The following is a 13,606-nucleotide window of genomic DNA, read 5'->3' as shown; positions in this document are numbered from 1 at the left end:
CAGGAGCGGTCCCACTATGGCTTGCTTAAGGGGAGTAGGAACCATGCCCGGCCTTAAGCAGCAATTTTAAAAAATGAACAGCGAGGGGTCCACAGCGTCAATTTCCTCCTTCATTATCCCGGCTGTGACATTTCAACTTGAATCAAATACCTGGGGCTGAGGCCACGCACATTCCCACCAACCTCTAGAAATGTAACAAGCTGATTTTTTAATAGTATAGTAATAGTTATCATCATTATTATTGGTATTTTTTTTTATTTACTTCCCCTCCTTTTCCCTTTCTTGCATTTCATAGACTGCATAAATTGGAAATACCCACACTTCACACACTACAACCTTGTTAAATACTCTATATCCTTTTGTAATGTCATGTAACTGTTGTCTTGTCTCCCATGTTCGGTGCTGTTTTGTTAATGTGTTACTTTGTTTCAATAAAAATAAATAAATAAAAAAACTCACTCTACAGTACATCAGTCATCATATTGATAAAGATGATGACAATATTTTATTTGGATTTAAGTAAAAACAGCTTCTAAGATGTCTACTAATGAACTGGATGGCTCCTTTGTCATTTGTGTACAAGGGATTTATCTGTACCCCGTTTTGCTTCTGGACAGAAATTTCTGATCCCTACTTTGTAAAAGGCAGCTCCTCATGACGAGGGACCACCACCCTGGTCTGCCAGTCCAGAGGCACTGTCCCCAACCACCATGCGACGTTGCAGAGGCATGTCAGCCAAGACAGCCCCACAACATCCAGAGACTTAAGGTACTCAGGGCGGATCTTATCCACCCCCGGTGCGTTACCACCAAGAAGCTTCAAGTCCACCTCCGAGCCCCCAGCCTCTGCTTCCTCGTCGAAAGACATGACACTAATAATAATAACAAAAATAAAATAAAAACAGTTAGTTCTATTTGTAGGAGTTTGTGGGACTGTGCGTGTCCTCGCCCTCAGGTGTGTGGTTTAAGTTAAAGGTGGTGTCAGTAAAGGTTGATGTATTAGTCTTATTGGTGGATGTTTTTTCTCTATTGTGATGTGTGAAGGTTGGTCCAGTGTGTAATGACTTTTTAGATTTAGGCTATTCTTTTATTAAACACAAAGTCACATTAATGTTGCTTCCTATGGGTTAATCTCTAAAAGTCAAAAAACTAAATCCAAATTACAGTTCCGGATATGCAATCCCAACTTTCGAATGAAATTTGAATTTGTACTCATTAGCCTGAAGACACTCCTACTGTGGCTAGCAGGTCATAGCAGCAGCACATGCTAAGCTAAGCTAATCATCTCCTGGCAGTAGCTTCATATTTAATGTACAGATACAGTATGAGACTGTCATCAGCCTTCTCTGTACTATAACTCTTGGCAAGATTGTAAATGGTTCAAGATTCAAACCTTCCATCCATTATCTACTGTATACTGCTTATCCTCTTGGGTCTTGGGGGACTGGAGCAAATTCCACCAGAGGCAAAGTAGTCACAGGGCTGACACATACAAACATTCACATTCATAACTACCAGCAATTCAGAGTCACCAGTTAACTTAAACCTGCCTCTGGACTGGGGGAGGAAGCCAGAGTATCCAGAGAAAACCCATGCAGGCATGGGGAGAGAATTGATCAGCATTAAACAATTCAATACTTGGTTTAATACTCAAGGAACCACTATTGCTCCACAGTATACACAAATTTATGTTAAATTACTTAAAACTATGCTACTGTTAATGAGTTTACAGCTGACCAGTGAGAAAATAGTGTATTTGGCAGCATTGAAGCTATAACAAGTATATTTGTGGGGCGACTGGGGTTCAGTGGGTAGAGTGGTAGTCTCCCAACCGGAGGTTTGAATCAAAGGTCAGAGTGTTTATTTGTCATATGCACAGTTAGGAAACGTGTTTCCCTGTACAATGAAATTCTTATTTTGCCGTCCACATGAATGCCACAAAATACAAATGAAATATAAAGTAGATGAGCAATAACATATCTAAATAGGTAGTAAAAAAATCTAAGGCACTTTAAAGCAAGAACAAAGACAGAATATAATGCAGAGAGAATATATGCTACATGGGAGCCGTGAAGTGCAAATATTCAGCAGTGAGTGTGCAATTGTGCATGTGTAAAATGAGTATGTAAACAGTACAGATGGAATTACATGAGGTAGATCCTGAGTCAGCTATTTAGGAGTCTGATGGCAGTCAGAAAGAAAGAGTTTTTCAGTCTAGAGGTCCTGCATTTCACACTTCCGAGCCTCCGACCGAAGGGTAGGGGTATGAACAGTCCATGCTGGGGGTGGACTGTTTATACTGCTGGTAAATGCAGATAAAAATGGGAGTTGTGCATCCCTGTTGGCAATCCTTCACTGTGCCTCTTTGCCTCCCACTTTGTTTCTAGTGAAGAGTGGTAAAAATGGGAAGCCCCACGTGTTGACCCTGCAGGACAAGGAGCAGGACAGTCTGCAGTTTGACCTGGCAGCAAGCTCTGTGGAGGAGCTGTTTGACTGGTACCAGGTGGCCTGGGACATTACACAGAGAGAGATGAGCAAGCAGTACCACAAGGAACAAGAGGTGAGTACCTCACAGTGCTGTATATGATAATATGCAGTGGAGGAAGAGCCCACCTCAAGAGGTCAGAACCTAGAAGGGACAACACATCTTGTATCACAAGAATGAGTATGGTAAATTAGGCTCTTTCTGTGCCAGTTCAGACTAATCTAACAGTATACTATACTGTATGACTGAAACAAATTACACATTTTATAACCACAAAAAGGTGTTTCAGCCACGGTCTGTCTCTGTCAGCAACATGGCGCAAACAGGAAGTGGCTGTTTTTCTGTCCAATCTTAGATGAGACAACAGGAGCAAGTGGAGAAGAAGGCAGAAGTTGCCATGGAGATGTCTGACTTGGTGGTCTACTGTCAGCCACGCAGCAAAGAGAAGGATCGCTTTGGTGAACACATGCAGATGCACTGAACACAATGACGTGCGAACACAAGCAACACACTGGTGTGATAAAGGCCTAAAGGACAAAAGCTCACCAGAGCTACATAGTGAAAATAGGGTTCATTGCAAGCACTCTGTCATTTTATGATGTTTTCCAGCAGGCTAGTTTATGGAGTTACCATTACTTTAAAACCAGACATGGTGCACCCAGTTTACTGTAGTATTCCTTCAGTACAATTAATGATTTGTTAGGTTCTAGAAAATGAATCAATGCTACACTTGGTCTTATCTATGTCAGTTCACAAGTTGAATGCTTATGTTAAACCACAGCTCTCCTGACCCCCAGCTATGAAAGAAAATGCATAAATACAAACATTAGTTAGTGTCATTTGCTGTGCACAAATAATGTCTGAATAGCTAACAATTAATTATATCATATAAATATGTATCTACATAAACATTTTGAAAATGACTACAAGAATACAATAAGACTTATTAAAAGAGACAAATGTGCATATGTGTGTTAAGACATATCCAGGTGAAAAGGCTAAAGAAGAGTTGTCCTCATTAGCCTGAAGACACTCCTACTGTGGCTAGCAGGTCATAGCAGCAGCACATGCTAAGCTAAGCTAATCATCTCCTGGCAGTAGCTTCATATTTAATGTACAGATACAGTATGAGACTGTCATCAGCCTTCTCTGTACTATAACTCTTGGCAAGATTGTAAATGGTTCAAGATTCAAACCTTCCATCCATTATCTACTGTATACTGCTTATCCTCTTGGGTCTTGGGGGACTGGAGCAAATTCCACCAGAGGCAAAGTAGTCACAGGGCTGACACATACAAACATTCACATTCATAACTACCAGCAATTCAGAGTCACCAGTTAACTTAAACCTGCCTCTGGACTGGGGAAGGAAGCCAGAGTATCCAGAGAAAACCCATGCAGGCATGGGGAGAGAATTGATCAACATTAGACTTGTGTCTCCTTTCTCCCGTAGTGTGTCCTCTCTCTCTCCTTGTACGTTTCTGCAGGTTGCCCTGGAGCTCTTTGTTTCTGATGAGCGGTCACCGGCCACATCAACCTGACCAGTGTGTGATTGTTGTGTCCTGTTGCTTTTCTTCTTTTCTCTCTCCTCTATCCACTCACCCGAGGCATAAGTCCGCCCAACAAGATCCTTGGTCTGTCGGAGGTTTCTTCCATTTAAGGGAGTTTTTCCTCCCCACTATCGCCAAGTGCTGCTCAAGGGGGATTTGTTGGGTTTTCCCTCTGTAATAATAAATAATAAGGTCTAGACTGTAGTTTGTAAAGTGTCCTGAGATGACTTTCGTTGTGAGTTGGTGCTATACAAATAAAATTTGATTTGATTTTGATTTGATTAAACAATTTAATACTTGGTTTAATACGCATGCAGGCATGGGGAGAGAATTGATCAACATTAGACTTGTGTCTCCTTTCTCCCGTAGTGTGTCCTCTCTCTCTCCTTGTACGTTTCTGCAGGTTGCCCTGGAGCTCTTTGTTTCTGATGAGCGGTCACCGGCCACATCAACCTGACCAGTGTGTGATTGTTGTGTCCTGTTGCTTTTCTTCTTTTCTCTCTCCTCTATCCACTCACCCCAACTGGTCGAGGCAGAAGGCCGCCCAACAAGAGCCTGGGTCTGTCGGAGGTTTCTTCCATTTAAGGGAGTTTTTCCTCCCCACTATCGCCAAGTGCTGCTCAAGGGGGATTTGTTGGGTTTTCCCTCTGTAATAATAAATAATAAGGTCTAGACTGTAGTTTGTAAAGTGTCCTGAGATGACTTTCGTTGTGAGTTGGTGCTATACAAATAAAATTTGATTTGATTTTGATTTGATTAAACAATTTAATACTTGGTTTAATACGCAAGGAACCACTATTGCTCCACAGTATACACAAATTTATGTTAAATTACTTAAAACTATGCTACCGTTAATGAGTTTACAGCTGACTAGTGAGAAAATAGTGCATTTGGGGCATTGAAGCTATAACAAGTATATTTGTGGGGCGACTGGGACTCAGTGGGTAGAGTGGTAGTCTCCCAACCGGAAGTTCGAATCAAAGGTCAAAGTGTTTGTCATATGCACAGTTAGGAAACGTGTTTCCCTGTACAATGAAATTCTTACTTTGCCGTCCACATGAATGCCACAAAATACAAATGAAATATAAAGTAGATGAGCAATAATACATCTAAATAGGCAGTAAAACAAAAATAAAGCACTTTAAAGCAACAACAAGAACACAATATAATGCAGAGAGAATATATGCTACATGGGAGCCGTGAAGTGCAAATATTCAGCAGTGAGTGTGCAATTATGCATGTGTAAAATGAGTATGTAAACAGTACAGATGGAATTACATGAGGTAGATCCTGAGTCAGCTATTTAGGAGTCTGATGGCAGTCAGAAAGAAAGAGTTTTTCAGTCTAGTGGTCCTGCATTTCACACTTCTGAGCCTCCAACCGGAGAGTAGGGGTATGAACAGTCCAGGCTGGTGGTGGGTGGGGTCCCTGAGGATGTAGGCAGTATTCCTATGCACCCTGCGGTAGTAAATGCTCTGCAGAGAGTCCTGGTGATTTTCTCCCGGTGCCTGCAGTCCACATGTGAAAGTGTCCTTGGGCAAGACACTGAACCCCAAGTTGTCCCCAATGGTTAGAGCTATTGGTGTGAGCTGGCACCGCAGATGGCTGCCTTGGTTCTGTACTGGAAACATATTCCCTGTGTGTAACATACTTGGCCAAATAAATAGATTATCGTTATTTGTACCCGAACAGTCCAGTCTGTGGGGAAAAACCCTTTTAGCCAAAAAAAAAAAAAGGAAATGCAGTTATATGAAGTTAGAAGTTTGATCCAAATTTTGTGAACCAGTTGTGATCTATTAGATAAATTCATTTGTAGGAAGTGGAAGTCAAGTACTTAATGTACATGTGGCCTGATGCTCTCATTGCCTCCATCATTGTACAGCTCCACCTCCTACGTGCACACTGAATGGTTTGAGCTGAGCTATTTCACCCTGTGCAGACGGGCTCTGCCTTTATTGATCTTACACCACAAGTTCTTTCAACAAACAGGATGTGACCAAAGGAAAAGATCTAAAGACTAGACAGCTTCCTGTGTTATACAGTCTAAGGTGGAAATTCTACAATATACGTAACTACAGTACATCCACACAACAGATGGTGTTAGGATGAAATGCTCTAAATACTTCGAAGGCAATCGTGTAATCTAAAATTATTTCTTAATGCAAATGCTGAAATGTGCCAAAAACTATATTCATGTTAAATGATGTTTGACCTACCATGATGCACTGCCGAGGGTATCAGGCTATAGCATTATAAATCTACTGAGCCCTCTGAGAGGCAACACCATTCTCTAACTTTATGTTTCACTGCCTTTTAAGCCTCCTCTTGGCAACTTGACCTCTTGACCTCTCATTGCTTCTGCTTAGGATAACCTACATCATTTGGCCCTGCTGGCTTGATAGGCAGTAAATATGAATGCAATAGCCTGCTCAGTCAGTCCAGCTGTCACCCCTATTTACTAGCTCCACTAACAAATAACCACTAGCTCTGGCAGAAACATTACACACCATTCTCTGACCTTTATACTGTCCCTTTCCCAAGCAAAGAACAAATACCCAGCTGCATACTTACTAGGTGGCACAAGTGGGGCAGTGGTTAGTGCTGTTACCTCACAACAAAAAGGTTTGAGTCCCGGCCTACCTGATGCATTTCTGTCTGCATGTTCTCCCTGTGCCTGCGTGGGTTCACTCTGGCTTCTTCCCACAGTCCAAAGCCATAGAGCTTAGGTTGACTGGTGACTCTAAATTGCCCCTAGGAGTGTGTGCAGTTGTTTATCTACATGTCAGCCCTGATAGACTGGCGACCTGTCCAGGGTGGACCCTGCCTCTTGCCCAATGTCAGCTGGGATTGGCCACTGTGACCCTACTGAGGAATAAGTAGTATAGATGGATGGATATTCAGGCCTAAAGGAAAGGTTTGACCCTGAGAAAATTATATATTTTGTAGGCTTTTGAGGTCAACATTAGAGAATATAATTCCTGCACAAAAAAATGTAACGAATGAGCTTTTATTAAAATATTAATGCACTGTTAATGCACCCTCTCAATAACTGGTGTTTCATCGAGTTGGGCCTGACACAGACAAGGTTCAACAGTGTGTTTCAGCATCTTATCTGCACCCACAATCTCAACACATCCCTATGAAGCAAGCTAGAATTTCTCCTTTCTATAACATCACTAGCTAACAGTATGATACTAGTAAAAATCAGCTAACACATTCAGCTTCCTGACATGTTGACATTCCTAGCAGCATGCTTGACCCAGCAGTCTACAGAGCAAACAGTTAACAACAAGCAGCTAGCCACCATGGGTTTAACCACAGTATCATCTGTTTTAGTCTGGTTTATTGGTCTGTTGGTATCAGTTGTTATGGCATGAAACCAGCTATTATCAGCTGATGGTGTACCTCCTGTACCTCTCACAACTGCTCTTTTCTCTGCCTCTGCAGACTCTTGCAATTACAAAGAGGTCCGCTCCTTTGTGGAGAACAAGACGCCAGGAAAGAACCGCACCAAGGACTTCCTGCAATACAACCGCAAGGCCCTGAGTCGTGTTTACCCTAAAGGCCAGCGTGTGGAGTCCTCCAACTATGACCCTTACCCACTGTGGGTAGCTGGCTGCCACATGGTGGCTCTCAACTTTCAGACTGCAGGTAGTGTAGTTTAGCTGGGCTCAGCTGCTATAAAGGACTTACTAGTCCTACATACTGTACTTGTTCTCTTGTACTATCGTTCATCCCTATTTCTGTGCATTAGGGACCAGTCTCACCAGCATTTATGCTGCAGTCAGTGGATCACCTCCCACACAGTGTTCTTTGGTGACAGAAATTTGTTCTCTTGACCAAACACAAATCATTTTTTGTCAGTGTTGATCTTAAAGAGAATCGAGAGAGTCCAGGATCATCCTAACTGTGCTGCCATGCTAACAGAGGTTTTTTACAATTGATACTGTCGTGGCTAGAGAGAGAACAGAGACTCTCCTCTTGCAATGGAATAGATAAAGCCTAAGAAGATTGTCAGAAGCACCAGTCAGTCAAGTCACTGGATGTCGGTCCCGAGTCGGTTCCCCTGTCAGCCCCAGTCAGTCGTCGTTTCCCCCCGGCCCTCCGAGGCTGGGCTTGTGGTACACTGTTCACGGTAGCATGGTCATCCTCTCTCTCCCACTTCTTCTGCTCTAACCCAGCTTTTTATCTGCTCATACTCACACAGCCGGAGCCATGAAGACGCGGGCCCATGCCAGCTACCCACACACACCTTCTTCCTAGCATTGTCTAAACTGTCCAGTACCTGAACTTCTGGGTCGCATTGACCTAGCGCACATTTCCTTTTTCTAAACCTGAACAGAGCACACAAACAGTTCACGTAAGGCTACAGCTACAGTATATCCATTCCCTATCTGAGGAGGAAGTCACTCAGGATGTTGACCCATAGGCTAAACAAGGGGGACACAGCCCAAGATATTCCTGCTTGAGCAAGAGAAGAGAAACAGATCAAGCTTCCGTACACACTTAGCTCAGCATCCAGCACTACCTGTTTCACAAGGAGATGCAAATGAACAAATCAGTAAACTACATGTATTGATCTTGTGTTAACCACAGACCTTATTTCAGGCATCTACCCAAACACCTACTGTATTCAAAAAACCTACTGAATCGGGGAGAGGGAGCCTAATATGCAACTTCAGTTCTGGGTCTTAGGACTCACTACTGTGGCACTCTATTGAGGAAGGAACAGGTGTGGGACAATAAAGGGCAGTGGGACAGGTGTGCAGGGTGGAACAGTGAGGATCTGAGGTGGAGGAGGCAGAGAAAGAGAGGTGGAGCAGATTCTTGTTAGTGTTTTATGTAACCAGCTCCTCATCTCCTCTTATGAGGAGGACTTTCACTTACATTTTGCACTGATTTTAATACAGACATCCTAAACTTTAGGTGAAACTGTGTCTTCAGCTTTGTGGTATGACACATATGTAGAGCAGATTCATATAGTCTGTATCTATCCGCCTAGATAAATACACCCAGTTGAACAGTGCCCTCTTCAGTCTGAACGGACGTACAGGCTTTGTGCTACAGCCGGAGTTCATGCGCTGTGACAGTTACGACCCTCACCAGGAGAAGAAGAAGGTCAAGTACAACATTGTGGTTAGGGTATGTACGTATGACACACTCAGTAATAACTAGCTAACACATATCTCATCATCATGAGCTTGCTCCAGGTTCAGGGTTAAGTCTAACAGTGTGACAGTCAACCTGCATCAGTATGTCAGAAGGCCATCATCCCGACTGTCTGATTGTTTATTTGGTAATAAAATAACAAAATACTAGATGAATATCAGCAGAGAGAACTTTGTAACAGCAGCTCTGTTTGTCTTCTGCAGGTGATCGCTGCCAGACACCTTCCTAAACCCGGCCGCAGCATTGTAAGTCCATTTGTAGAGGTCGAATTATGTGGATACACAGAGGAGAAGTTCAAGACCCTCGTCTATCGTAAGGAAGCCAGACATTTTGACAAAGAAATCACCAGCTGAATCTCTGTGGTCGTGTGAACCGCGCTGTTGTTCTGCTAACTGCAGGTGATAACGGTCTGAACCCGGTGTGGAAAGCCCCAGCAGAGCCTGTAGTCTTCACCGTGTACGAGCCTGAGCTAACCTTCCTGCGCTTTGTGGTCAATGAAGAGGACATGTTCTCAGACCCCAACTTCCTGGCTCAGGCCACATTTCCTGTCAAAGGCATCCGCTCAGGTAGGAAACACACACAAGTAGCATCAAGGGCCAGAGCTGGTGAACATGAAGCTTGTGTGCTATAGCAGCCATGATCTAGGGAGAGCATTACATAACGTTACAATATGTATTTACTAGAAACAAGATTTCTGTAAACTCTACTGACTTTATTACTTTTCAGTTCTGCCGCCTCCTGTACACCTTCTGAGCCCATTCAGACTCCACATACACAGTGTGAATGATCTGAGCTCAGACATTCCTACCGTCATCTAACACATGCTGTAAATACTTTCACCCAAGAAATGTAAACTGTATCATGTATACACTACAGTACATCATTTCACCTCCGTCTGCCCCCCCACCCCCACAAAGGGCACCAGGAGTCATGAGCTGGCTGATAAGGAAGAGATCCAAGTTGTAATACACAAATCAGTTTTCATTGCTTTTTGTGCAATACTGGTAACTTTTACTTGGAGCCTTGAACAGTTATTGAAATTATTGTTGGACTTTTCAGGCTACCGCTCGGTACCTCTGAAGAACGGCTACAATGAAAACTTAGAGTTATCTTCTTTGCTGGTCTACATCAATGTAGAGCCAGCAGGGGTGAGAAACAACATGCACACACACACTGATGTTTATACTGTTTTGGTGAGGACACTCATGAACAATGTGTTGTGTTCATTTACATATACAAGGTGCATCAGAAAAGTTCCAGGACTGAGTGTGTTGTGTGAGCTATGAGTGGAGGAGGGATTAGCGTCACCGTGTGACGTAATATCCAGGCTGTGTATAACTGCAATCTCAGCTCTGTGCAGCCATTGTATGCTTTTTCAGATGCTCTTGTTAACAGCTCCTCAAGTTTAGATCATCAAGCGATGAGCACAGAGCAACAAATCAACCTGAGGTTTCTGGTCTGGCTGGGGAAAACTCAGAAATCCTGCAGAGTTTGCTTTGTTCAGTGTGCGAGAAGAGGCAAGATTTGTGGCAGGACAAGTCATAGCTGCTTCATCAGGACAGCATGCAGGCTCACAACACCCTAAGCATCCGGCGGTTCAGGGCCAAGAAGAACATCTCCGTGCTGAAGCAACCTCCCGACTCACCCAACCTGGCTTCCTGTGATTTTTTTCCTTTTTCCCAAGCTCAAGGGGGTCATCAAGGGGACCCGTTTTCTGGACCTGGAATCAAATCAAATTTTATTTGTATAGCGTCAAATCACAGCAAAAGTCATCTCAGGGCACTTTACAGAGTAAGGTTTAGACCTTACTGTTATCACTATTATTACAGGGGGAAAACCCAACAAATCCCCCTGAGCAGCACTTGGTGACAGTGGGGGGGAAAAACTCCATTTAACGGAAGAAACCTCTGACAGACCCCGGCTCTTGGTGGGCGGCCTTCTGCCTCGACCGGTTGGGGTGAGTGGATAGAGGAGAGAAAAGAAGAAAAGCAACAAGACACAACAAACAATCAAACACTGGTCAGGTTGATGTGGCTGGGGACTGCTCATCAGAAACATAGAGCCCCTGTCCTGAAACTTTTCTGACGCACCTCATACATATGTTTACAGTATTTCACAGTATCAAGTATTCAGACTTCATTTTGCACACTTGAGTGTGTTTTAATTTTATTATGGGTTACTGACTATAGACTGTTTTATCCAGTTCAAGTTAAACTTATAATACAATAAAGTGTGCAAAATGTGACAGGGTCTAAAGCCATGTGTCAACAGATCAATGTCTGTGATTGTGATCTCATGACTCTCATCATTCAGAAAGCAGAGGAGGAGCTGTACTCCTCCTCCAGCCAGCTAAGAAAAAAGCAGGCGGAGCTCAGTGAACCCTTCCTGTACGACACCCACACCAACATTCAGCGCCCCGCCCTCCCTCGCCAACACAACCACCTCATGAGGGAGGTCAGTACCAGCGAAAAACACAGGTAAGCCTCAAATACGCAGTGTGTGGGAAAGTAGGGGGTTGAATAAAATGAAATGTGGGTAAGTCCCTAATTATTTCTGCTGTCTTTTCTTTGTGTCCCAGGGCAAAAGAAAAAAAGATAAACAATAGTATGTTCTACTCCTGAGGACTCGCCTGTCAGTGTCCCATGTCCTTCCTGCCTGAACAGTGGCGAGATTTGTGATCTTTGTGCTTCATAGTTTTCCAGTTGCTACACTTTTTCCATTCTCATATAGTGAAAATAATCCACTGTCCCCCCAAAGAGTGCATTTACATTTACTTTGTACATGCACATATTGGAAGACATTAGCATAATTCTCAGGGGGGCTTCTTTAAAAGTCTTCTGGGACATATAGGAAACCATAAACTTAAGTAGAACTTATTGGGGCAGGTTAAGGGGAGGTGACTTGCATAACCCCTCTTGTAGAAGAAAAGATATGTAGTTGTACCATTTCCTTTGAGTGCGTCCCAGACGGTCACTGTAGTGCTTATTAATTCTGCATTCAGTCTGTAATCAAACTGCAACACTGATGCTTACTGTAGGTGCTATTTATTTTTAAGGGAGGAATGTTTGCTACAGCTTGTGTTGAATCTGTCTTTTGGGTTTAATTTCAAGCGCTGATGAATGTAAAAACCTGATATGGAACGAGTTGTGAGTGCGATGACTTGGAAAAGTCGTTTTTACCATGTGGTGTGATCAGTGTGACATTACTTTCTATGTGATAATGTTTATGTCTTGTTTTTTAAAGTGAAGTCAGATTAATGAAAACAAGTGACTTAGTCCATAATGATATGAACAGCTGATGTATTTAATATGAAGGCACATGATGTTTTTAGCTTTCTGTAATTCCCTGGCATCAAGGTGCACTAAGTCAATAAAGCGTGCTTGGTACAAATACACCGTGTTTATGTCATTTGACTTTCCTAAAGCTGTGTTGGATATTATTTGGGTGTTGACTGTATAAAAGATGGACAGCAACCATATCTTAGATCGCCCCCTGGTGGCTGGTTGTAGTATAGTAGATCATAAATCCTCCTCTATGTTAAAAGATGGGACATGAGCCAAACTAAAAACTGAAAGTACAAATCAAATACATTTTCCCAGAGGTGAGCTCTGTTTTGTTTTTGTAAGATATTTTCACCCTGATGTGTGTACAAGTGGTTCATTTCTCTGGTTTAGTTTGTTTTTAATAAGGTACTTACGTACATAAAAGGGCTATTTTGGGTGATTTGAGACCTTTTGATTAACCGTCCCATGCGCTCACTCAGTTTCTGGTCACTACTGCGTAGAATCAGGTTGCAAAATGCCAAGATGGCAGCTGCTGTATTCACATCATTACAGCTTCACTTTTGTATAGTGAAGGGAAGTGATGATGCCAGTGATGTTACTTGGCTCCATGAATTTACATTTCAAAAACATCCTAATGGACCGGACCTGTTGATAACAACATTGTTGTCTGTAACTTCAGCTGTAAGGACCTTTTGTACCATTGTAGTCCTGTATGTCTGAAATATAAGCTCAAGGCAAAGCATTTAGCATTGATGTATCAGGGTCATGCTAACACCACCTCTGATGCTACCTGTCTGCCTTGTCATTACCATAAGATGGCACCACCGAGGCTGGATCTGGTTCAATGAATCATGTGAATGAGTACAATAAGAACACTATACTTGACAATGTTGAAGATGGGCTGAATGCATAAATGAAGCATATAATGCATCTGAATGTGATAGCTCCTGATGTAAAAATGAAAAGATTCTTATCTCAACATGAAAAGACAGAAGGATGAGAACCAAGAAATTAGACAGCCAGTCCCTGAAGATGCTAAGCCCCCTGCAGGTGCCCATACAGGGGTTGCTGGGAGGGGAGGGGAGCGGTTGCTGGTTGCTGTATCATACTGTAAGTAGA

At 42.9% G+C, this 13,606-nt stretch overlaps 1 protein-coding gene across 1 annotated transcript in view; it reads left to right on the top strand.

Moving 5' to 3' along the window:
- The window catches only part of plcg2 (phospholipase C, gamma 2), a 61,143-nt gene extending 48,560 nt beyond the window's left edge, over positions 1-12,583 (top strand). Inside the window, exons 25-33 of the mRNA XM_020612722.1 lie at positions 2,387-2,559; positions 2,840-2,942; positions 7,482-7,685; positions 9,037-9,176; positions 9,407-9,515; positions 9,602-9,769; positions 10,263-10,351; positions 11,517-11,680; positions 11,782-12,583. Coding sequence (XP_020468378.1) covers positions 2,387-2,559; positions 2,840-2,942; positions 7,482-7,685; positions 9,037-9,176; positions 9,407-9,515; positions 9,602-9,769; positions 10,263-10,351; positions 11,517-11,680; positions 11,782-11,824 — 1,193 coding nt within the window. The 3' untranslated portion in view covers positions 11,825-12,583. The remainder of the gene's footprint in view (positions 1-2,386; positions 2,560-2,839; positions 2,943-7,481; positions 7,686-9,036; positions 9,177-9,406; positions 9,516-9,601; positions 9,770-10,262; positions 10,352-11,516; positions 11,681-11,781) is intronic.
- Positions 12,584-13,606: the final 1,023 nt, after the last annotated feature.

Source organism: Monopterus albus, unplaced genomic scaffold, assembly GCF_001952655.1.
Source record: "Monopterus albus unplaced genomic scaffold, M_albus_1.0 scaffold127.1, whole genome shotgun sequence".
NCBI classification, from domain to species: Eukaryota; Metazoa; Chordata; class Actinopteri; order Synbranchiformes; family Synbranchidae; genus Monopterus; species Monopterus albus.
Note: the sequence above shows the minus strand (reverse complement) of the source record. Positions and strands in the feature narration are given on the sequence as shown.